At 45.5% G+C, this 25,704-nt stretch overlaps 1 protein-coding gene across 3 annotated transcripts in view; it reads left to right on the top strand.

The window, feature by feature from the left end:
• The window catches only part of AGRN (agrin), a 244,839-nt gene that overhangs the window by 13,626 nt on the left and 205,509 nt on the right, over positions 1-25,704 (top strand). For all 3 annotated transcript variants that reach the window (XM_081015949.1, XM_081015950.1, XM_081015951.1), the window contains exon 2: positions 508-769. In XM_081015949.1, the coding sequence (XP_080872075.1) occupies positions 508-769 (262 nt within the window). The remainder of the gene's footprint in view (positions 1-507; positions 770-25,704) is intronic.

Below are 25,704 nucleotides of genomic sequence, written 5' to 3'. Positions count from 1 at the left end.
GGCATTCTCTTTCCCAGAGTGGCCACTTGGATTCTCTCCTCCTATTCCTGATATTTGGTGGCTCACTGGTTCTGAATGTGAGGTCTCCCATAGCCCTGATTCCGAACCTGTTTTAGCCCAGAGGCTACATTTCCTTGTGGACAACATTCTGGGGGCCACATACCAGCAGTGGGCAGGGCCAAAAGTGTACAGGTCAATTAATGCAAATTTCATCATTGCACAGTAGCCCAGTTTTTCCTCACATATAAACTACCACACACTGTCCCTTTGTCCAGGCAAGCAAAATGCAGTTCAAGGGCACATTTCAGCCAGGCAAAAACACCTGAGGAGGGTGAAAAGCCCCAGGGATGGGATGTGAGGTGGGGTGGGGGAGAGTCCTGAGGTCCTGACAGAGAAGCCTGGAGCCGCCCCCTGCACCAGGCCTGAGGTGGTTCACCCATCTCAACCATCACATCATTGATGGGCTTTTTAAATAATAAATGTCCTGCTTTCTTTTTCATTCTCCAGGTGAGGGTCTGGCGGTATCTGAAGGGCAAAGAGGTTGTGACTCACGAGATCCTCCTGGAAGGTGGAAACAAAGTCATGATTGGGGGATTTGGGGACCCCTTGATCTGCGACAACCAGGTGTCTACAGGGGACACCCGGATTTTCTTCGTCAACCCTGCCCCGCATTATATGTGGCCTGCTCACAAGAACGAACTGATGCTCAACTCAAGCCTCATGCGGATTACACTGCGCAATTTGGAAGAGGTGGAGCACTGTGTGGAAGGTAGGTCTGTTGTTGTTTTTGCTGTTCAGACTTTGCCTAAAGTGTGCAGATTTCAACCTGCCTGTCCTGCACGGCTAGATTTTGTGTATGCTGAAAGGTTTCGGTCTGTTTGGGCAAATGCCCTCTGCAGTCTTGCATACCTTGAGCAAATAACTTGTTATTTCTTCACCACTTTTGCTGCTTTGTATTGTTTTTTTCTACTTCCGTTAGTCCGGGGTGGGTGGAGGAGTGCTGTGCTGGACATTGAAGATCCCTCCCAACCACTAGAAATCGCATTCAACCACCTCTCCAACTTCTGAGATCTCACCAGAGGTCTCTCACATTCTTTAAAGCACGATTTCACAACCACGAAGGACTAGGAACTTGATGTGTGTTCTTTAAAAAACCAACACAGGCAGGCAGCTGAATATTCTGCACATGGTACCACATTTTGTGCTGCTGTGATATATGACCCGATTACCATGTCTCATGAGGCTGTGGTGTTATGAATGCTGAAACTTTTGGCTCGGCTGGATTTTGCTTTCTGGACCCTAAATCTTTTGATGGAATGGGAAGCAGTTCTGAGAGTGGCAACTGTAAATGGTTTTGCATCTTGCTGGGCATTAGTTGGAATCTTGACTTGGGAAGCAGGGCACAGGGTGAAATCGAATGTGTTCCAAATTGGAGCATAAGCTTTAGATGGAGCTTCCATGTTCAGAGGCAGTTTACCTCTTGCTAACACTTGCTTTGGAGGACAGAGTTTAAAAGAAGAGGTTGCTATTGTCTTTGTATACATTTTCTTTCTTTCAGCCTCTGTTGGAAACAGGTTGCCGGACTAAATGAACCTTGTGTTCCAATTAGAATTTGGGAGCCTTGTTGTAGAAGGAAGCACATTTTGCTCCCCTCTAGTTGACTGTTCCGATGTTTCATCTGATGATGAAAATAATATTGCCAATATCCTAATGCTGTATTATACCAACCTATGGTGCCGGCCGCATTTGGAATACTGTGTACTGTTCTGGTCGCCTCACCTCAAAAAGGATATTGCAGAGTTGGAAGAGGAACTGAAAGGATCAAGGGGCTAGAGCAACTCCCCTATTAAGGAAGGTTGCAATTCTGGGGACTTTTTAGGTTGGAAAAAATGCGAGTAAGAGGAGACATGATAGAAGTATAGAATTATGCATGGCATGGAACAGGAGGCAGGGATGGCCACTAACCTTAGATGGCTTAAGAGGATCAGACGCATTCTTGGAGGAGAGGGCTATTGATGGCTACTAGCTTTACTTTGCCTCCACAACTGGAGGAGCTTCTGCTTATGAAAACCCATTGCTGGAAACCACAGGAGGAGGGAGGGCTCTTGTGTTCAAGTCCTGCTTGCGGGTTTCTCACAGGCAGCTGTGAGAACAGGATGCTGGACTTGATGAGCTGTTGGCCTGATCCAGTAGGCTCTTCTTATGCTTTTATGATGTTCTTACTGGTAGGAGGTGGCCCCCAGTATGATCCATGATTAATCCAATGTCGCTTAGGAACATGTGGGCTTGCATTTCTGAAATGTACCTGACTTCATGCTTCTGCCCAAAGGCTGTATTGATTTTTCTGTGTGAGTTTCTTTTTTTGCAAACAAATCCACTTCTCGTGCAGAGCCCACAAATTCAGCCCAAGGAGCAGGTGAGCAAATAAGACAGAAGGCTGCTGGAATCCTGGTTGAGCCAGCAAATAAACATTCCAGTCAGTCTTTGCCTCTACTCCTCTTTCTGGGGCCTCTGAAACAAACAAGAAAGAAGGGGGGGGGGAGCCTCCTAAAGACTTGAGGCTGAAATGAGCTTCTTGCCATTATTATTAGTATTACTAGAACATTTTTATCCCTCTCTTCAGCTGAGAAAATTTCCCAGAGTAGCTTACATACAATTTGTACCTTTTTAATTAAAAAATATATATTTCTACAACAATAATAAACTGCAGTGGTTAATAAAAAAACACCTGTACAATTAAATGTAAGACAGCCCCTGTCCTCAGGTTTACAATCCAAGAGATATGACACAAAAGGAGGAGGAGGAGGAGGAGGAGGAGGAGGGAAGAGAAAAATCCAGGCTAGGCACCCGAAAGGCTCAGGGGCCAAATCTGATTTTTCAAGGGCTTCCATTATGCTTCTAAGGTATTAGAAGTCTGGGAAACTTTGGCATATGCATTTGATTCCTGAACTGGTGACTCTTTGGTTCAGAGCTGAGATTTCTAATGTTCTGTATCGGCTTCCTTCTTCTTTTCCTTCACTCATTTGAAAGGTCCTTCCCCCTCACCCGACCTGACTAATCCCTCTCTGATTTCCCATCAGGATGAGTGTCTCTTTATTTCCTTCCGATTGTTGGCTGCAAAGAAAGTTGAGTATTTTTTGTGTACGGCCCAAGTGCGGCTGACTCTCAAGTTGAGGTTTCTGTGGAAGGAAACGGAGATAAGAAAGAGGGGGCCAGGAGGTGGGGGAGAGACAGACGGCCCTGTGAGGGCAAAATGTCGACATTCCTATATGCAGGGCGATCTCTGTTCATTCCTGGGGATTTGACTCAGCTGCAATTGTTGCTCTCTTAGTCATGTGGACCTTGAACCAAGCCGCAGAGCTTTGTGTCGCTTGGGGTCAGGCACCTATCAAGCTGGTGGTGCCTCATGTTCTGTCGCACCTGTGGGATACAGCAATGTGAGTGGCAAATTCAGAAATGTGTGGTCTCTTCATGATGGCTACAGCCACACTCCCTTCTGCGATTGTTCAAGATTGGCTCCATTCAGCATAAAGGGTGAGAAGACTTCTTCTCAGTGGCTATAGGCTCCCCTTTCAGGCTGATGGGATGGCTCTAGGGCCCTGGAGAGCACGCTGTAGAAATATAATCATCACCAATACATGCATCTTAATTTAAACGTATAAATCTTTACAAGTCATCCAGACAGGAATTTACATGAAGCTGACGTTTATAAGAATTGTGTTCAAATGTAGCCAGGGCAGCGAGGTCCTCGCTTCGTTGCATAATAGATGGTGGGTGTTCCTGCTTCCAGGCTCCAAGTGCAAGGCTTTCAAAATCCACTTCTGTTGTCCTGCCATTAATCCCCACGCTGCAGGAATATAATTTAGAAGCCCATGGACATCTGTAGATATCAGTGGTTTTCCAGTACAAATTTGACACAGAAAACAACTTCAGACCAAAAGAAAATATCAGTGGATATGCCCACATAATTTCCAAACATTGCACCTCTAGAATCTATCTGTATAAGACGGTGCAATCCAATTTTCTAAATCAGTTCTGATCTTCCTTCCTAATCTCTGCTGCATCACAGTGAACCATGGTTTAGCATGATGTGCTCAATCCCATCCTGACCTCAAGCTTGTATGCTCCCCTCTCCCTTTCCAACGTGTCATTGAAGAAAAATTCGGAAGCTTTCACTTCTGTTGTTGGTTAACTGTGGCTTGTTGTGCTATCAGAGCCTGACAGACTGTGGTTAATCTTTAACTATGGTTTGTCTGAAATGAGCCAACTTTAAACTGTGGACCTAGACATTACATTTCAGCTGAAAACTAGGAGACATTTCTTGATGAATGAAAGCAGTTTCCTAGAGGGATGAGTAGGAGGGTGACTCTCCTAGGGGGTCTTTAAGCTGAGGCTGGACAGCAGTTGGGGAAACTCTGCCTCTGGATTTATCCAGAGGTCAGACTAGATTGCCTGCAGGGGTCCCTTCCACCTCTGATTATACCCCAGGTCAATCAGGATTCCTGCCCTACCTCATGATTAGAAACAAGCTTCCAGATATCAGTACTTGTAGGGGAGAGGAGGAGGAAGTGGTGGGAATAATTTAAACGAGGGCATACAGAATGCCATTTGATGTATAATCCAGTCTGCAGTAGGTCCTGCTGAAACCTTGGTTTTATTTTTACAGATCGCTCAATGTTACTGGGTTAACATCTGTCTCTACATGTAACATCGTCTTATTTGAACATCTTGAACACCTGAAGAAGGACTCTGTATAGGGCACTTAACCTGATCAAAGAAATATTACTTGTTTGATTTTTGCGAATTTTAATCAGCGACTTGATTAAATCTGCATAAATCTTGCATATCAATAAAAGTACAGTTATGGAGCAAAGAGCCTCTATTTGGCTTTAGACTATGCATGCCTGTGTTGAGAAGAGGCATTCATTCTTTTCTGTGCACAAGGATGGGCGGATGCCTCTTCTAAAAGCTATCTGCAGCATTTGTAGGTATGTAACAATTTCTTTACCCTTCCCAGAGTGGTGTACATAAAATAAATTGAAGCAAGACTGCCCACTGGCTTACAATCTAAAAAACACGACCCAAGAGGGAGAAGAGATGTGGAGGGAAGAGGGGAAAAGCCCAGATTCAGAAACAGTTGTTATAATGACCAACTGGCATAGAAACAGTTCCTGTTGGAACTGGTCTTTTAGCATCACTGATGGAATGAACCCTGCAAATGGGGTTGGTAAGTTTTGGTGTTTTGGTCATGTGTGGTTCATATATTGGGGGGAAACAAGGCCCCTGTTCTGATTGCTGCTCTTCTGTTTTGTGTCTTGATGTCTTGAGCCGAGTTTTGCCTGTATACTTGCATGGACCTTCATATTTTCATAGGAAACCATCTTTCAGTTTTCCCTACCTAAAAGACAAGAGGTATGTGGTTACATAAGGAAGATGGCATTTTTGGAGGTGGCATCCCAATTATGGAATGCTCTCCCCTGCAATATTTGCCTTGTGTTCCCTACATTAATGTCCTGATAGTGCCAAGTGAAGATCTTTTAATTTTCCTAAGCCTTCTATATTATAGCCCTTGGAGCATATTACAGTGGTTCCTCAGGTTACAGACACTTCAGGTTACAGACTCCACTAACCCAGAAATAGTACCTCGCGTTAAGAACTTTGCTTCAGGATGAGAACAGAAATCGCGCGGCAGCGGGAGGCCCCATTAGCTAAAGTGGTACCTCAGGTTAAGAACAGTTTCAGGTTAAGAACAGACCTCCGGAATGAATTAAGTTCTTAACCCGAGGTACCACTGTATTTCTGCTGGGTTCTGAATATGACTAAGATGCTTGTGTTCGTCTTTTGGCAAAATAGTGATCTGATAAAAATAAAATAAAATAACGCCTGCCTTCCACGCTCGCCATTTTTGTGAGGAGAAGAACCATTGCCCCAAGAACTTCTGTGTTCTTGATTACTACATCATACCCAGCCTTCAAGGAGGATAAAACATGGGGCCATTTTGTGCTCCCAACAACTCTGTGAGGTTGGACAGGTTGAGAGTTCATAACTAGCATAGAGCACCATGGCCAGTTGGGGTCTTGGTACCCTATCCATCCTATCATGCTGGCTTTTTAAAACATTTATTTTATTTATTTCACAGAATTTATAGGACACTCGATTGTAAAAAAAACAAGCAAACTTCTTAAGTGGTTCACAAAAAGAATAAAGCATCCATAAAATATATTTTTATAAACAACTTATTTAAGACATTCAATCAATGATAAACTAAAAACAAGATTAAAACACATTTCAGCATTCTGTGTGTGTGGATAAGCTTGCCTAAATGAAAATGTTTTCAGCAAGCGCCGAAAAGAGTTCAGTGAAGGCGTCTGCCTGATGTGGATAGGCAGGGAGTTCCATAGTGTGGGTGCTGCCAGACTTACAATTTCCTACAGGTATTATGTGGCACCTGCAACCCAGCTGTGCAGATTAAAGTGCTTGAGTGGGCAAATATATGCAGTAAAGTGATCTCGCAGGTAAACTGGCCACAAGCTGTTAAGGGCACCTTGAGAACCCCTTGAGCTTTTAGAACAGCCTTCCCCAGCTGCACTGGCTGGGGCTGATGGGAATTGTAGTTGAAAACATCAGGAGGGCACCAGGTTGGAGAAGCCTGCCTTGCGACTTGTCTGCATGATGAGTTTATGTGTATGTTTCCACTTTTATTTATTTGCTCTCTTCCTGCCTGTTCTTTATTACTTTCCATCCTCCTTTTCTTCCTTCTCTCCCCTTGCACAGGCTCCCTCTTAATACTGAGAGGCTTTGTTCTTGTAAAGCGGCCCGTGCAAAATTCCCTTTTCAGAGTCCTTAAAAGAGCTTGTAAGAGTCTCCTGGAGGGTGGCTCTGAGCAAGGAAATCGCTGGCATGGAGGCCAGCGGTTGGTGAATCCGGGGTCCCGTTCTTTCCCATGCTCCTGCCCCTGAGCACGGCATCTCTCTCTCTGGAAAGCCTCCTGCTTTTCTCTCTCTTAATCCTTCCTTGGCCTTTTTTGTGGTGGTGTTCCTCCCCCCCCCAACCGATCCTTTTGGAGGCCTTGTTTCCTTAAAATGTGGGGTTCTGTTGTTCTTTTTGGCGTGAACGGGCTTCCACTGCATCTTCGAAAGAGGCTGAGAAAGTTCCTCCAACAGCTGTGAAAAATGGTAGCTTAGCTATGAGGAACTCCTGCTGCTCAGATTATTATGGGTGGAGGTTTCTGGGGTGGGGAGGCGGCTTAAATAGCTGTGGAGGCTTCAGGGGGCTACTGGATGCATGCCTGCTGCAAGATACATATTAGAATATTTGCCCTCCTCAAAAAAACCTCCCACAATTAGCATCTGTCTAAATTAAACCAGAAAGATTTATTTTTCAATTCAGAAAGTTGTGTGTTTGTTTTCTTTCAGAATAATAGGCAGGTGTACTCTCTGCAACTGAATGATTCCTTGCAACTGAAATAACCATCTATGGCCCTCCAGACCTCTCTATCTGGCCCTTGGAATGCTCCCCTCACCACACCCCTCACCGGCCCTGCCTTACACCTTCCTTGAGTGGTTTTGCCTATCTGGACTATGCCCTTGATCTCTGATCATGTATGTCGAAAATAGCCTAGTGTACAAAGGTAAAATTTGCATTTATTCTCCCCATCTACTTGGGCTTTTGGCCGCGCCCACCACAAGTCCACAGTCCCTGTAAGATTGCTGAGGAGGATATACAGCCCTCAGGCTGAAAGGGGTTCTCCACCTCTCTGTGAGACCACTACCAAAACAAAGCAGGAAATCAGTATATACACTGTGGGTGGGGCTAGTACCTTCTCTCTCTGATCTGCTCGGTTTTAACTGCAGGGATTGGTTTATTTTATTTCATGTGACACCCCTACAGTCTGCAAAGGGGTGTCATAGAATAGAATCAAAGAATTGTAGAGTTGGAAGGGACCACGAGGGCCATCTAGTGCAAGAATATTTTGCCCAACGTGGCAAACCCACAATTAATGAGATTAAGAGTCTCATTCTCTAACTGCTGAGCCATCTGTTTGCTGTCGTCCACCTAAGACTTTACCACTTTGTCCCACAGCCTGCCTTATTAATGGGCCCATTGGCCACTATGACAAAGACTGTGGCCGCACAATGTGAACCACAGCTGGATGTGGAGTGGGGTTGCATTTTAATCTTGCGTAGGAGGAAATTTGTCTGCTTCTTGCTGTTGCCTCCTACCCACTGCACATGGAATTTTCTTCTTCTTCCCCTGTGTGGGATCAGTAAAGACAACTTCTCTGGTTAATGACCCAGATGTCTTTTTTAATTTTTTTAAACTCCTCTGTTTCCGTCTCTTCTTCTCCCACCCCTCCCGCCCCCCGAGCCCCCACTCCCACTCCCGACCGTTCTTGCTCTGGTAGCCTGATGCAATTTTGTCAGGCTATTTGGCCTGTGGCCCATGAGCTACTTCTGTTTTGAGAAGAAACATGTAATGTTAACAATTGGCTTGGCCAGTGCCTTGGGGTCACTATTGAAGATCTTGGCAACATCCAGCCCTCCGTTTCAGAATCACAACTCTTTTTTTTTTGGTGGGGCGGGGGCTATACGAGGACTTTGAGCGTAATGCAGTCTTCCCCAACCTGGTGCCCTCCAGATGTTTTGTACTGCAACTCCCAACAGCCACACCACCTCCCACCATCTGAGATGCTAGAGGGGTACAGTCTGGGACCCTCCGACGCAAATGCATGCAAGGTGACCATATCCAAAAAGCAAGGGGAACACCAACCTCCAACTTTACTGTGCAAATTTTAGCATGTGGAGTGAAAGAGAGAAACCCTGGTCTCACTCGAGCCCTAAACTACACTTCTCTGGTAAATTCTGTTTTGATATGTTCAACCTAGAATCTTTTGAGTTTTCTTTTAATTATTACTTCCCGGATCGCCTTACCCCACTTGACTGCTATAATCTGCAGAACTGACATTGTTACAAGTGTCACATAATACTGATTCAGGACTTGTAAGAAACCAATATTAGTGTGGTAGAACCTACACTTTGGAACTCTCTGCCTACTGACATCACATTTTCTTTAGGCAAGCCTGTATCAACGTGTACAACGTTGGCATGTGTTTTAATCTCTTTTTAGCTTCCTATTGATTTCCATTATCTTTCGAATGTTTTAAAATACCTTTTATTGGTTATTTCAGTGTTTGCATTTTTTTATTTTTTATTGCAAACCGCTCGGAGGTTTTATTGCAGTTGAGCGGCATATAAATTTTGCTAAATACCAAGACATTCGGCCGAAGATTGTCTTCCTCTTCCAACTTCAGCCTGTGTCCTCTTTACTGTGCACTGCTGTCCTGAAGTCCCTGGGGAAACCAGGCACCTCCACAGAGCTTGCCTGGGCTTGCCATTTTCCCTCACAGCCTTGCCCTGAAGTGTGAGTTCGGCTTTGGCGTGTTTACCTTTGTTATATGTTCCATATGCATCTGTATTTAAAAACCCACATTCCTTGAACATGACTCCCAGGGACACCCAGGAACAAATTTGAGGGGAGGACCCTTCTCTAAGCAAAAGGGTCTCGGAGAATCCATTTTGATCTTTTTTCAGCTGGCACATCCCACTTCCTCTCCTCCCTCATCAAAATTGCCTCTCTTTTTAATTTTTCTATATATCTGCCTCTTCAGCTATACACTGAGCCACTCTCTTTGATTAGCAGGGAAATACGATTCGAGACGCTTAAATTATTTATGCCCAATTTGGTTAATTCCCTGAGTGGGCTCTTTTGACGCCAAACTACAAAGTCAGTTAATATTCCCCCCCCCCAAGAAAAAAAACCTAAAAGAGCATGTGGAAGGTAGTGTTTCTTCCCTCCCCCTCTTCTATAAATGTTCCCTTTTCTCCTTTTCCCCCTTCCCCGAAACTCAGTTTTACCCCCTGTTGACTTTAAAATCTAGCAAAGTTTGAACATGAGCTCAACAGGGACCTCATCACTATTTTCCAGTCTACATAGCACAAGTTTTGCATAAGATTTTTTTTCCACAGTGATATTCATCAAGCTGATGGGGCGATAATTGTAGGCTTGGCTTTCTTTCTTTTTTTCCTCTTGTAAATGGAGATGATGATGAATCCCAGCCTTTGGGGGTGGGGGGGAGGAACACCCAGTGGAATGAAGGGGATTAAAACATACACACACCTAGACAGAAAAATATAGACACCTGCTAATCAAGGTGTATTCTTCGGAAAGGTCAGTTGAAATGGCATTTTCTGGTAGTGCCTTATTATCTCTGAGGGAAAGTGAGATACATTCTTAATGTCACAATGTGGTGCAAATGACTATGGTTCAAGCATATTAAAGTTTCTCATTAGGATTTAGATTAGCATTTAGGTTAAGTTATGGAAGGCTCAACCTTGACAGTTTCAGAACCCTGGGCAAGTTCTTGAGACAGACAAGGCTGCCATTTTGATTGTTAAGACCCTCTTGGGCACTGTCTCATCCAGGCCACCAGTAAGAACGTTACCTTAAGCAAGGTGGTGACCTCGCTTGCTTTCGGATTGTACCCTGAAACTAAGACGCTCTGTAGAGTTTCAACAGGTAGCCGACACCGCTGGCTTTTTGGCATCTGTCTGTCTCAAGAGACAATGGAGTGCGCTTCCTGGGGTGAAGTCAAACCGCTGTGTTAGCAGCACCAAAATGACCTGTCCCTGGGGTGCAACCCTGGGCAGTATGTATGGAGGCCCTGGGCTGCCCAGATGACAAGACCTACCCTCCACCCCGGTGGTCCAAAGGAAGACAGAGCAATATATTTGGCACCAGCTTGGCTGCAGGAGTTGCTTGAAGGAGGCATTGAAGGCGCCCTCCAACCATCTTAGGGACACCACTCTGGATTTGTGTAGGGTTTCCTCCTTAGCCTTTTCTTCTGAAGATATCCCACAAGGCAGCTGAGGCTTAAGATGAGTTTTCCTTTTCCTTTTCCTCACTGACTTTTTCCTTCCCAGGTTGACAAGCCCCAGCTGCCCCTCAGGACAGCACAGGCAGAAACTGCCTTCTTGACCATTGGACCCACTATTGGTCTTATCTGCTCAAGCCAGTCTTTGCATGCAGGGGAAGTCTGTAATTCACCAAGGGTTGGAGACCTGTTGGCTATAATCACCTGTCTCTTAGTCACTGTGGACAATGGGCCTTGTAGTCCAACATCATCTGGGGACCCAAAACTGGAGAATAGGACTGAGAGGCAGGTTTATCAGCTTGGTAAGAACTAGGTTCTCTCTAGGTGTGGGTTTTGGAACCTCAGGTCCAAATGCTAAATACAACCCTCTAGGTCCCTCTTTCTGGCCTTCAGGACTCTCCCCAGGCCACACCTAAATGCTGAATAAGGGTTTTAGGGGTGGGGCGGGGGAGGAGATTTGAGTCAGATCTGGGGATGCCTGGTTTACTTTAAACCAGGGCGGCCCAACTTTTCATACCAAGTGGGCCGCAAGAGTACTTTGACATGGAACTCAAGGCCTTGTTCATGGCGGGCAGGAGCGAGCCTTCCTAAAGATAGCTAAGTGAGATGCTGGACTTTGGCAAGGAGGCATGGGGCTTTGGCAAGGTCCTAAAGCCCTTGCACCTCCTTCCCAAGGCTGGGAAAGCACTAGCTAGGCTTTGGGAATGAGGACCCTGTCAGAGCCCTCACACCTCATTCCCAAAGCCCAGCACGCTTACCTGGCTTTGGGAAGGCAGGGTGGGTAGGTGCTCAAATGTTGAGGGCCGCCAAAAAAGGCCTTGAGGGCCACATGTGTTGGACCACCTTGCCTTAAACCCTTTCCTTCTAGCTTCCTTCATTTCTCACTCTCCGCCGCCTTTTCTTCCTCCTCCTTCCCTCTGTTCTGCTATGGCATTGCGGATCTAAATATTCCTACAAGACTTGCAGTAAATTCATTCCCATCTAATATTAGTCTACCTCTGCCTGGACTCCCCCCCCCCTTTATTTTTGGCAGAGGATGTTAATTAGCCTAAAGTGATCCAGAGGACTGGCTGTGCCTTTGCCTATTTTGATTTGCAGCTGATTTTATTGTGTCTGTGTTTGTGTATGTCTGTCGCAGGGTGGGGGTGCAGAGACATAAAGAAGCAGAGTTGGGGGGGGAGTTTGACTGAGCGTTGTTCTTTCCCGCCAGCCTTGAGGGATTTTTGAGCTGCTTGACATTTTCCTTTCTTTATGGATGTCCATTGCAACCGTTTGGCACCCTGCGTTAGGAACCGGTCTAAGCTAGTGGAGAGAACTCAACCATCTTAAAAGATCAAAGATGCCCTGGTTAGCTGCTGGTAGCTCACATGGGTATCCTATAGAAAGGTGCCCTTACAACTTGGCAGGGCCTGGGGCACTGGGGCACTGTCTCACCTACCTCAGTCTGACTTCAGCCAGAAAACCACCTGCCTGCTTTCTTTCTTGCAACCTGTCCAGGGTGTGGTCCTGGCTGTCAGTGTCATCCTCCGTAGTCTCAATTTTGCCCCTTCAAGAAGTCTACAGATAGGAGGATGGAGGCATAACTAATGTGAGTTTGCTCTGTCAGCCATTGGCCCTGGCTGATTGGTCTCCCCACCTTTCACCCGACACTGTTCGTACTGAGTTGGGACCGTTTGTCTATCTAGTTAGGTATTTGTTTTTCGTTTTTAAATTAATTTATTAACAGGCAGCAGCAACAAAAGTTGCAAGCATAACAAAAAGAAAAGAAACAAGAGAGTCAGAAATGTAAACCACAAAGGGTCACAGCCTGGAAGGACAGAAAGCACAAAGAACGCAGAGCAGCTCCAAAGGGATGATAAGTATTAACTCTTACCAAGGTTCCCTAGCTCAGTACACTGGCTGGCAGCGGCTCTTCGGGGTTTCAGACAAAGGGCACCCACAGCTCTGGCAGTGTGGCGGGGAAGGGGCTTAAAGAGAAGATGCAAACGAATCAATAGTGTGTTTTGCTGGCAAACACGGGTGCTCTGAGCAAACCTAAACGGGGGCGTCTGGTTGGAAGCTATTAAAGGGAGCATCAAGGGGCCAATCTCTGGTGTGGATGGAGTTGTGCAAGTCAACTGGAGCTGTAAACAGCCCACTTGGGATCTCTGTTCAGTCTGAAAACATAAGATGGCCGTGAGCAAGTGCATGCTGCTCTTAGATTTTGCAGGATTATTGTAGGGTTGTCTGCTTGCCCCTGCATGGTAGTTTCATACAGATGGAGCGTGTATGGAGGTTTCTGTTGATTGCCCTTGGTTTTTCCCTGTATTTTAAAGAACTACACAGGAAGCTGCCTAATGTGAGCCAGTGTCACCGGTCCATCTAGCTCAGCATGGGCTGCACTGACTGGCAGCAGCCCTCCGTGGTTTCAGGCATGAGCGATTTCCCAGCTCTGTTTGGAGATGCTGGGGATTGAACCCTGGGGCCTTTTTCAAAGAAAGCACATACTTCACCGCTGTGCCATGATCGTTCTTATGAGTATGCTCTGCACACACATCTCTGACTGCAACCCTGGAGAGCTGCTGCCAGTCAGAGTAGACAACACTGAGCTTGTATTCTGTGTAAAACAGTTTCCTATGTCCCATTCTCTTCTGTTTTCAAAATAAAGTTTCTTCTGCTTATAGTAATAGAGGAAAAACCACATGATTGAGCTTGTCTCTGTGTGGGGAGAACTCCCTAATGGTAGAAATGCTAATGATTTATTTTTCAGAGAGAGCCGAAGGGGGCAAAGGAGTTTTAAGCTGAGTTTTAAATTAGTCCCCCAGCCATTTTTCCTCCTCCCAAGCAAACGACAAACAGGTTCCTTAATCTATTTCTCATGCTCTCTCCTCTCTTTCTGTCTCCTTTTGTTTTTGCTGGTGCTGAATTTCTTTCCCTTTTTCTTTAAAGCGGCTGAGCGGGATCTCATTACAGGCAACACGATTAGCATATAGTTTAACTGGAGCGCCTAGTGCCCTACATCTTCAAAGCGGGGAAGTTGGGAGAAAATGACCCAAGAAACATCCAAAGCGATTAATAAAGCTCTGCAGACTGTATCTTGGCAAGATCATAAACACTGTGGAGGAAACAGCAGGCAGTTCTTGTGGGTGGGTGGGAAGGCGCTCTGGCGCTTTGCTTCCAGTGAGATCATTTGATTTAATTTCAGCCCTTCATCTGCTGGAACCAGTTTGGCTTTTCTTTTGTTTTTAAACACAGAACCTGTGCAGCAGACAGGTACTCAAAAGGAGCTGCATCAGCTAATGAAGATAGAGGGGTTTTTCCTCCTGGGGTGGTGGGTTTCCCCCCCTGCCCAGTGCTCTGGCCCTCAGGGTTATAGCCACTGCTATGGACATGATTAGATCTGTTTATTTCAGTACATCTCTCCTGTTGCATTGTAAATAGAACTTAGTTTGATGCAACCCTCAATTTCTTCTAACATGGTAGATGCTATTCATGGGGGATCAGTGCCTACTATCCACAATGACTATATTCTTCTCGACTAGGTGGGCCACTGGCCTGATCCAGCAGGAAGCTGCTTATATAGGAGCTGGGGAAAGTGCTGTGACCTCATCAGATCTGCCCCTCTCTTCTCTGCCTCCTCCAATGCTCCCTCTATTAATATTTTAGCAGTTAATTTTTGGGCCAGAGCTACATTGTACCACCTGCTGTGCTCGCCATGGTTAAATCCAGGATTGCAAAACCTTGACTAATTAGCCATGGTTACAGTGGCGTAGCGTGGGTTGTCAGCACCCGGGGCAAGGCAAGTAATTTGCGCCCCCTAACCTGTGGATTTGCGCCCCCTAACCCGTGGATTTGCGCCCACTAACCCTAACCCCCAGAAGTTGCGCCCGGTGCGGCCGGCCCCCCCTGCACCCCCCACGCTACGCCACTGCATGGTTAGCGTTCAGCTGGGCGCACGGGTATTGCTAAATGTAATTAAAGCCCAGGTTTGCAAACCGCATCTTCAGCTCAAGAACCATGGTTAGCGCTGAGTTCAGTGCCCATGTAGCAAAGCTGTTCACTGTCTCTCAGGGTTAAGTCAGCAGGCACCGTTAACCTCAGCACTACAGAGCTGATCCTCCAGGATCCTCAATCTCTTGGCTGTTTTTTCACGAAGTCCAAATAGTTCCCTCCCTGGTTACCTTTTGGCAGGTAGTGAAGTGGTAGTGGCACACCTCTCTGCAAACCACAGTATTTAATATGCTCTCTTTGAGCCCTGCTACATAATCCCAGATATGCAGGGACAGTTGGAAACCTCTGACAGAAAAAGCCTGCCGTAAGGTTTGGCTTAATATTTCTGTGACATCTTTATATCTGTGAGAGATAAAGAACCACCAGCCTGCGTTTAGCTCAGTGTTTGTATCCTTCTTGCAAATTGAAAAAATAATAATACGCATTTTTGGCAACCCCCTTCCCTACCCATAATCTGATTTCTGTAGTTTAATTCTTCACACTTTCATGATTAAACCCCATGTTTCAAAAACTGGATTCCTGTACAGTGGTACCTCTGGTTACATACTTAATTCGTTCCAGAGGTCCGTTCTTAACCTGAAACTGTTCTTAACCTGAAGCACCACTTTAGCTAATGGGGCCTCCTGCTGCTGCTGCGCCGCCAGAGCACGATTTCTGTTCTCATCCTCAAGCAAAGTTCTTAACCTGAAGCACTATTTCTGGGTTAGTAACCTGAAGCGTATGTAACCCGAGGTACCACTGTATACCCCCACTGTGACCCTAATAAGCCACCTGCCTACCTGCTCATTTAAGTAGCCTTGCAGGGGAAAGGCATCTGTCTTGCATGCAGAAGGGCCCAGGGTTTGACCCCCAGCATCTCCAGGAAGGGCTGGGAAAGACTTCCCAAATCTCTGAAGAGCGCTGCCGGTTAGTGTAGACATTACTGAGCTAGATAGACCAATGCCCTAATTCGGTGGTTCCCAGTTAGGGGTCCGGGGACCCCTGGGGCTCCATGGCACCATCCACTGCCAGGGACTTACTTATCTTGCACAGTGAAAGCCTTCCACGGATCATCCATCCTCTGCCCATAACCAGGGCCTGCTTGCTGGCAGGGAAAAATTTGGGAAAGAGTTGCTGGATGGCAAGTGAGCTAGGATTGGGCACAAACCTCTGGCACAGTTTCTTAGGGCTCTTGCGATATGTAAGCACCATATAAGGTCTACCCTTTGAGTAGTGTTGGTTTTTTAAAATCAAAACAGAAGACACAACATATACATGCAGTTTATTCTATCTCATTTTCTGAACTACTGCTATCATTTTAAATTTCTTCTTGCTCTTCCTCTTTGTCATTTTTCTCATAGACTTCTAAAAAATGGCTTTGGGAAAAAACCATTTCCCCAGTTTTCTCCCAGGCCTTTCTATCTCTACGTGAGGACAGCCGGGGCAAAGCATAAGGCAATTTTTTGCATGCCAGGCCCAGAGGTAACTAACATCCAGTTACTGAATAGTATGTTGCACTAAGGCTCAAACTCTGTTTGAAAGGAAAAGGAGTGTGTGTGTTTTTTTTAATTGAACTTGTTATTATATATTATAAACCACATGATGGTAAGAGCTTTCTAAACAGTTTACAAAAATATACAACAGAATATTAAAATGATTGATAAAACACAGCTAAAAGCAGGTATTTAAGAGTATTCAAAAGATGCTTAAAGTCAGCAGTGGTTAAAAAGAAGTAAATCACATGCAGCTTTTACGTGTTCATATGGGCTGGCCGTAAAGAAAATGTTTTGAGTAGTTGCCGGAAAGAGTACAGTGAGAGCACCTGCCTGGTGTCAGTTGGCAAGGAGCTTCAAAGTGTGGGTGCTGGAAGTCCTGGAAAAAAATAATGAAAAAATTGGGGGCGGGGGGGAGGGAACAGGTTTTTTCAGTTTTTTTCCAAAGCCTTTTTTCCCCCCCAGGAAAAATTGGGGGGAAAATAGTGTGCGGAATATTCAAACTATATCAAACTATTTTTTTCAATTTTTCTGGAAAAAAACAGCTTTGGGGGGGAAGAAAAGGAAAAAAACTGTTTTTCCCCCAGTTTTTTTCCAGGCCTTCCCATGTTTACTCAGCAGTATATTGCTGATGTTACCAACATTACAGAATTCCAGCTGTTTTCTATTCAGTCTTCACCAATACGTTCTCAAGCCCCAACCAAGCCTTCACCTATGTCTTGAAGGTGCAAGATCCATCAGTTAGCAGAACCATATGCTGTAAAGTTTTGCTAAAATGTACCACCTCAGATTGCAAGTAAGAAATAGCATGTTTGAATACTCTCTCATATAAAAAAGCCTTCTGCATATAGAACACTTGCAAGTTAGGGACACAATTGTTTTTTAATTATTTATTCAGTTGTAGTGGAGCAATGGATACAAGTTTTTCCTACTGTCCTGGGATTGGAAATTTGTGGTAATATCACAAATTTTATGGTCTGTTTTTCAGTGTGCCTAAAATCCTTTGTTTATTAGAGGCTACCCCACGTTTTGTTCAAAAATTGCTTTGCACAGGTAACTACCATAGAGTTATTTAAATTTTCAAAAGTAGGGGGTCCGTGGCTTGGCTTTTGAAAAATAGGGGCTCCTCAGTAATGAGCTAATTGGGAACCACTGGCCTAACACATTTTCCTATGTCCCTGAGTCTGATTAATGGTTGCTCTGTTTATTCTTGGCATAGATTTCCCTTTTTGTTATGAAATTATCCCTGCCTCTCTCCAAGCCCTTCCCCACCCTATTTCTCTCTCCCCCTTCCCTCTCCCATAGTGTGTCTGGCTTCTTATATTTAAATATCTCCTGATCTCTTTATGTATGAAGAGGTGATGCCCAGACCTGTGTCCAGAGGCAATATAGCATTCCGCTCATAGCTGGGGAATGCATGTTTCGGGAAAAGACGGCGCTCAGGACCTGAGGGCCTGATCTCTGCAAAGGAGGGTGAGGTAGGAAGAGAGAATATGGATGTTCCTGGGTGTTCCTGCCCAAGCCACCATTGGAGCAAAGGCACAGCTCAATTGGCACGGGTGGCATGGACTGGCACATACCTGCCAAATGTCTGGAGGAGGGGAAACTTTGCAGAGTGTGCATGAGGCTGCGCCAGGAAATTTTGGGTTGGCTTAACATAACATCAGAAGAGCCCTGCAGGGAGGATCTGGTCATAAGGCCAGATCTAGTCCAGCTTCCTGTTCTCACCTTGGCCAACCAGATGCCTCAACGGGAAGCGTGCAAGCTAGGACACAAAACACTACCGCACTTTCCCCTCCTGCAGGTTCCAGCAATTTGCTGACATATCTGTAACACAGTGTTGGTCTGCCAATGGGCCTGATGTCTGAAGCCAGCTCCCTGTAGTGTACAGTGGTACCTTGGCTAAAGTACTTAATTCGTTCTGGAGGTCCGTTCTTAACCTGAAACTGTTCTTAACCTGAAGCACCACTTTAGCTAATGGGGCCTCCCGCTGCTGCCGTTCCGCCAGAGCACGATTTCTGTTCTCATCCTGAAGCAAAATTCTTAGCCCGAGGTACTATTTCTGGGTTAGCGGAGTCTGTAACCTCAAGCGTATGTAACCTGAAGCGTATGTAACCCGAGGTACCACTCTATTCTGCCTCTGAAGCGTAGCAGGGGAAACTTTCCAGCCTGAGGGCCATATTCCCTTCGGAACAACCTCCTGGGGGCCGTATGCCGGGGTGGGTGGGGCCAGAGGCAAAAGTGGGTGGAGCAATGAACATGCCGTTTACATTTGTACTGTAGGCTGGTTTCTAGATTTTCCCCTCCCCCTTCCCATCCTGAATCCTCCATCCAGGCAAGCGAGAGGCTTTGTGGGAGTTGAAGGACACATTCCAGCAGAAAGAAACACTCCAGGAAGGGAGTGTAAGGAAGGCCAGTGAGCAGGGCAGGGGTTGTGGCCTGTGGAGAGTTTCAAGGGCCTGAGAGAAAAGCCTGGAGGGCCACATTTGACCCCTGAGCCCTACAAAGAATCTGGGGAACTGTAGCAGGGACAGATTTCAGTAAAAATTCACAATAATTCATTACCTGTATATTTAACCGTATTGTTGGCATTCGTCTGCCTCGAGAGACAATGGAGTGCGCTTCCGGGGGTGAATTCCAACTGCCGCATTAGCAGTACTGCAGTGGCTGCCTCAGGGCAGAAATCTAGGCAGTGTGTATGTGGGTCCTGGGCTGCCCTGACAAAAAGACCTCCCATTCGGCTTCCCTGGTGTGGCTGAAAGCAAAGCAGAGCAATACGTTTGGCCGTAGCTTGGCTGCAGGAGTTGCCGGAAGTAGACATTCAAGGTGCCATCTAACTGTCTTAGGGACTTTGCTCCAGATTTGTGTAAGGTTTACTCCCGAGCCTTTTCTTCTCTTTTCAGGTCTTTAGCCAAGCCCCTTCTGGCAGGCAAATAAATTTGGCAACTGTAGTTACCACCCCTGTAGGAAGGTAAACTGTAATTGTGATAGGTGGGCAGGAATACTACTACCACAAGGTAGTATGCTTTTCTTTTCGTGAGGAGGAGGCCATTGTAATGCTTGGGGGTTTCCTGCATAACCTGCAGGAGTTATGCCTTAGAGCTCCTATTATTGTTAGAGACTGTGGGATTTTCCAAGCAGCTTCAGAAACGAGAGGGGCTGCCAAGATCCTAGATCCCTTTTCTTGGAGAAGTGGATGCAACTCTAGGCTGATTCCAGGCATATCAATAAAGTGTTCAAGGCTGATTTGCAGGGTGGGGAGGTTTCAGCTGAGGATACGTCTGAGTGGTTGTGCTTCAGACTGAATGCTTTCACAGCAGATTTCCTCATTGTTATAATCATTTATCACTTGCTTTATTTGATTTCTTAGCAGTTCTGTGCTCTAAAGGCCCCAACTGCCCTATACATCTAAAGCACATTTATATCACTTTAAAACAGTCATGGTTTTCCCCATAGAATCCTGGGAAACGATTATTTTCTAATAATAATAATATTTTTTTATTTGTATCCCGCCCTCCCCTGCCGGAGCTGGGCTCAGAGCGGCTACCATCATTTTAATAACATAATATACATAAAAACAAGCAATCAATCGATTAAAATGCATCCCAAATAAATCAAAATTAAATTAAACTAAACAAGTGGCAGTCCTCAGGTTAAATTGAGGTCCCCTGCCCATGCACTAAATCTTAAATTTAAGGAATTTGAAAATACAGTGCTTTACATCCCCCCCCCCCAAGAATAGTGTGTGTCCAAAAATGTGTATGCATATGTATTTCAAGTGTCAAAGGTCAAGGTCCAAATACTCTTGAACCCCAAACTCTCTTTGTCCCAGCCGGCATGGCCAGTGGTCCAGGATGATGGGAGTTGTAGTCCAGAATATATCTGGAAGGAGCTACGTTGTGGGAGGCTGCACTACACTAACACTCCCTGCACAGAGAAAATAAGTATATCAGGGAGAGAGCTCTCAGCATAGTGCTTTATCTGTGTGTGTAATTTATATTGTACAAGCAAGTGCAAATATCGCAGTGTCTGGAGTGCTGCGGTTCAGGGTTCTATTCCCCCTCAAGCCCTGCTTTTCTGCTCCCCAACTCATTCCATGGCCACTGAGCATACCAGCTCTATTTTGGGCTGCTTTTTTGGGGGGGGTAGCTGTCAACTTTTCCCTTTTCTTGCAAGGAATCCTATTTGGAATAAGGGAATTTCCCTTTAAAAAAGGGAAACGTTGACAGCTATGGATTCTTTCTCCTCTCCACTTGGTTTTTTCCTCCCTCTAAGTAGGTTCTTGTACTGGAAATGTTAGAGTTTTCCCCAGGCTTGCTGAAACATCTTAAGTTGCGTATGCACCAGACATTTACAAATCAGGGAAGGATAACAGATCTGTTTGTTTGTTTATTCAAAATTTGGTATCCCCCCCTTTCTCCAGAGCGGCAAACATCAACACAGACTGTTTACAATTTAAAATATTACAGAAATAATACTTAACAGATTCAAAAGCAATGAAAATCGCTTAGTTTTGTTTTTAGGACATCAACAACATTTAAAAGCAGGAGTTAAAGTCTGTTTAAAGCACATGACTTTGCCCAAAAAATATTTAGAACTGTAGTTTACCCCCCCCCCCCAGAGCTACAGTTCCCAGCACCCTTAACAAACTACAGTTTATAAAATCCTTGGGTGGGTGGGGGCGATGTGCTTTCAATATATGATGGTTGTGCACAGCCTAGGCTACATAAGGAATGGCGCTCACAACCTGAACATTGGGAATACTAAGGAACAATGAGTCTGTTCCCTGAAAGGGTGTGACCTAGGCACAAATTACCACCAGTGGGAGCTAGGCCTAGAGCAGCTGTGGGGAACATTTGGCCCTTCGTATGCTGCAGGACTACATCTCCCATCATCCCTGACCTTGGGAGTTGTTGTTCAGATGTATGCCCATCTAGAGCTCCTTGGAGGAAAGGTGGAACATGAAACAAACAAATCTTCTCTTCCACAAGAGGCCAAGCATCTTGACAGACCACATTTGACCCATCTTGCATCCTTTCTTTTTTAGACTTCATAAATACAAGTAGCTGAGACTTAGTTCGTTCTCTCTCTCCTCCTCTCTTCCTTCCTTTTCTAAAGGGCCCTTGAAATCTCTCCCTCTTTCTCCCAGCGGGAGCTCCTTTCTTTAACCTGTTCTGGCATGCGCTGTGGGTCAGGTGGATTAACTGAGGTAGAAAGTCTGCCAGGCTGGAATGCCAGCTATGTAACTCTTCTGAGTTAGATAGTAACAGGAGTCTTTGTGTTTCTCAAGAAATGGGTGGCCTCTTGTGCTTGGGGGTGGAAGGCAGTTCTCTCTCTCTCTCTCTCTCTCTCTCTCTCTCTCTCTCTCTCTCTGTGTGTGTGTGTGTGTGTGTGTGTAGAGCTCGGGTACAATCAGGCACCAAGGAAAGAAGTTAAGGACCTCCCATTCTTCCCTTCACACCGCTTTTCCTTTAGAAACATGCATGTTGCTCCATTTCATTTTTCTCTTGCTTCTTCCTCTGCTAACTGACAGGTTTAGCGGTTACTTTTACTCTCTTTTGGTGGCTCACAGGTCTCTCTTCTGTGTCCAATCTTCCTGCACATCCTGCTGGAAGAAAGATTGTGCCCTATCTTGCATACCCTGCAACACAGTTGTTTTCCAGGCCATTAGCATCACCATTGTTTATTTGTATTATGCATTTAAAAGATGATTGGACAAATTCATGCCATGGAAGGAGGATAAGGCTATCCACAGCTACTAGCCACAACACCTGTGTTCTGCCTCCACGCTTGGAGGCAGTGATGCTTCTGAGTTGCTGGAAACCACAGGTGGAAAGTGTACCATTGCGCTTGCGCGCTTCCGATAGGGACCTGGTTGGCCACTGTGAGAACGGGATCCTGCACTAGATGGGCCATTGGCTTTTCTCGTGCTATTATGCTCCATAGTTACCGGTAAATCATGCTCAAGGCAGCTTACAACATTGGACAATTGACATCATAAACATTGGATTAAAATGTCTCAACAGGTATACGCTAAAATTAAACAAAATTAATTGGCCTGATCCAGCAGGCTCCTTTTCTGTTCTCATGCAATCTCAGCAACAAGATCTATCAGCAAAGCCACTGGAACATTGTACCAATAGCAGTCTACCAATTTAAATTCTTGACTCCCAACAAAAACTTGGAAACAGTACCCCATTCTGATACAGTGGTACCTCGGGTTAAGTACTTAATTCATTCCGGAAGTCCGTTCTTAACCTGAAACTGTTCTTAACCTGAAGCACCACTTTAGCTAATGGGGCCTCCTGCTGCCGCGCCACCGCTGCCATGCGATTTCTGTTCTCATCCTGAAGCAAAGTTCTTAACCCGAGGTACTATTTCTGGGTTAGCAGAGTCTGTAACCTGAAGCGTATGTAGCCCGAGATACCACTGTAGTCTCTAGGCCTCCTAGGTATCAGGTCCTCCAGGGCCCAGGTGGAACTAGGCCAGCCAAGCAGGGAACAGGTCTTGCAGGACTCACAGCAAAGGTGGTCCCTGCTCACCTCAAAGATGGCTTACCATGCATGGAAGGAAGCCACTTCCTCTTCACTCCATTCTGGTTCTCTAGGGCTCTCATTGCGAGGCCGCCTAAATTGGGACCTGTGCCTGGGTTTAAGTAGGCCTGTGAACCAGAGGTTCTCACCCAAGTTTAGTATCAAAGCAGTTATCTGTGTGATCTCTGGTTGGGTGAGATTATCCATGGGATTAATTCAAGAAGGAGGAAGTCACAGTAGCCAGGGTGGTAGTGGGGGAACATGAAAGGGAGGTGGGAAGAGTAGCTAAGGAGAATGATGGAGCCACTCAGCCTTAAAAGAGGTGAATCTTAACCCAAATCTGTGTATGTGTGTTTGAAGTGGGGGCCAAAATCTCTGCTCCATGAACAGTGCAAAATCAAAACGACTGAATGTTTTAGCAAATATCCCAATCTTGCTTGTGGGCTCTTCAAATCCTGGAGCCAGGCCCCGCAGCTGATTGGCACATGTTTTGAATAGAATTTGGTTCTGCAAATTAACATCTGCCTCCTTTGTATAATTGACAGTGTTTAATTTTTCTGGCCGGGCAGGAATGTTTGCCTTCTTTACAGTTTTGTGACTTTACAATCAGTGGAGATCCCCACTGTAAAACAAATCCCATATAAGCAAATAAATCAAAGCTCGAGCACCCCCGGCCCTCTGCTACGTCGTCGTTGCTCCTAAATTACTTGGAGAGGAAAAGCAGGCTTGTTCAATTATTTTTTTAAAAAAAAGTTTTAATCTCTTTGTTGAAAGAGAGGCCAATCATTTTTCCATTTACACCTGGGCTGAGTCGCACCCAGCACAGAGCAACATTGTTCTGTACAGGAAACGAAAAGGATGAAACTTTTAAAATCCTATTAAGAATAATCCAAAACTCTGCTCCCCTCCACCAAATCTGGTCTTATTACTTGACTCTGTCTGGCTTTTGTACCTCTTGTGTTGTCAATTTGTCACACTCGAGAGTTTGAAATCATATCTCCACTGCAACACAGTTATTGTCTTAAGAGGCAATTCATCTGTTTTGCTTGTGAAACCAGAGGGTTTAACAATGAAATAATAAAAAAGGGCTGTCTTCAGTGAAGTTATATGCAGAGTAGACATAGTGGCATTAATGTACATGAGGAAGGTAGCAATCTCGACTCTGCTTACCTGAGAGTAATTTGCATTGGCTGCTCAACCCACTTTTGTCTCTGGCCCTGCCCACCCTTGGCATGCGGCCCTTGGAATCTTGCTCGAAAGGGAATGTGGCCCTTGGGCTTCATAAAGTCACACAACAATACTGTATCTGGTTAAACAACTATAGCGGGAGAGAGAAAGAGGAAGACAATGTGTATTTTATATTCATAGGATTTCCTGCTGCAAAGGATGGTGTGGAGCTGTCATGACTTTAAAAGGCCATTGGGCAAATTCATGGAAGATAAGGCTGTCCATGGCTGCTGGTCATGATTGCCAGATGGAAACTCCAGATTCAGAGGCAGTATACCTCTGAATGCCAGCTGTTGAATGGCAGACAATAAGGCTGTCAACTTCGCACTTCTCGGAGATTCCCAGGGGCCTCTGGTTGACTGTGCTGGGAAGCAGGCTGCTGAACTTTGGTATTTCCTGTGTGCAAAGCAGATGCTCTGCCACTGCTACCGAGATACAACCCCCTTGCATGTTCTGCCTCAGTGCTCCTAAGCCATTAAATTGGTATGTGCCTAATATTTGCCTAAGAAGGAGCTCACACTCACACTATAAAGCACATGGGTCCCTCCCAAAGAATCTTGGGAACAGTAGTTTATTTGTAACTCTCTTTCTCTGTACGTGTAAACTACATTTCCCAGGATTCTTTAGGGAAGCCCATGTGCTTTAAATATATGGTTGTGGATGTTCCCCTGGAAAGCTTAGAACCTTCTAAGCATAACACACACACACACACTCTCTCTCTATATATATATAAATTAATGTTTTTAAAATGCTTTTAAATACATAATGAAGTAAGACACTTCTCTCCCTCCCTTTTGTTTTTAACTTTTAAAAGTGATTGTTAAATGAGGAGAGAGTCACAGTTCGGTGGTGGAGCAGCTGCTTCGCATTCAGAAGGCCCCAGGTTCAATCCCTGCCATCTCCATTTTAAATTACTATTATTATTAATTACCTGCCCATCACCCTAAGCTTCCAGGGCAGGTTAGAGCAAATTAAGTGCAATGTTAAAAGCAATTTAAAACAGCAGGTGTTCTTTCAGGTGTGTGGGGCCTGGGCTGTTTAGGGCATCAAACACTAACATGAGTGGGCACCTTGAACTGGGCCCAGAAACAGGGGTTATATGAACTCTAAATGGAAGGGCAGCAGATGACAGGAGAGGCCTCTCTCTCTGCCTGGCACTCTAGAGTGCTGCTGCGAGTCATAGTAGATAGTACAGGACTCCGTGGGCCAGTGGCCTGACTCTGAACAAGTCAGCTTCCTAGACTCGGATGCCTCTATCTGCACTAGCTGCAACAAACATGTCTCTCCTGTATCGGTCTGTACAGCCACCACAGGCGCTACAACCTTCCAATGGTTTGACTTCATCCCCAAAAAGTACACTCCTCCATTGTCTCCCGAGACAGAAGGATGCCCTGTCTAACTTTTGGGGTGCATCGCTCAATACTAAACCCACCACTCCTTCTTTTTCACATCCTTCTCAAGTCCTTTTTCCTGGCTGGATTGCATCCTGGAATGTGTTTGCCTGAATGGAAGTGTGTGTGTGTGTGTGTGTGTGTGTGTGTGTGGTTTTGTA

This window comes from Podarcis pityusensis, assembly GCF_964106645.2.
Source record: "Podarcis pityusensis genome assembly, chromosome: 8".
Lineage (NCBI taxonomy): Eukaryota > Metazoa > Chordata > Lepidosauria > Squamata > Lacertidae > Podarcis > Podarcis pityusensis.
Note: the sequence above shows the minus strand (reverse complement) of the source record. Positions and strands in the feature narration are given on the sequence as shown.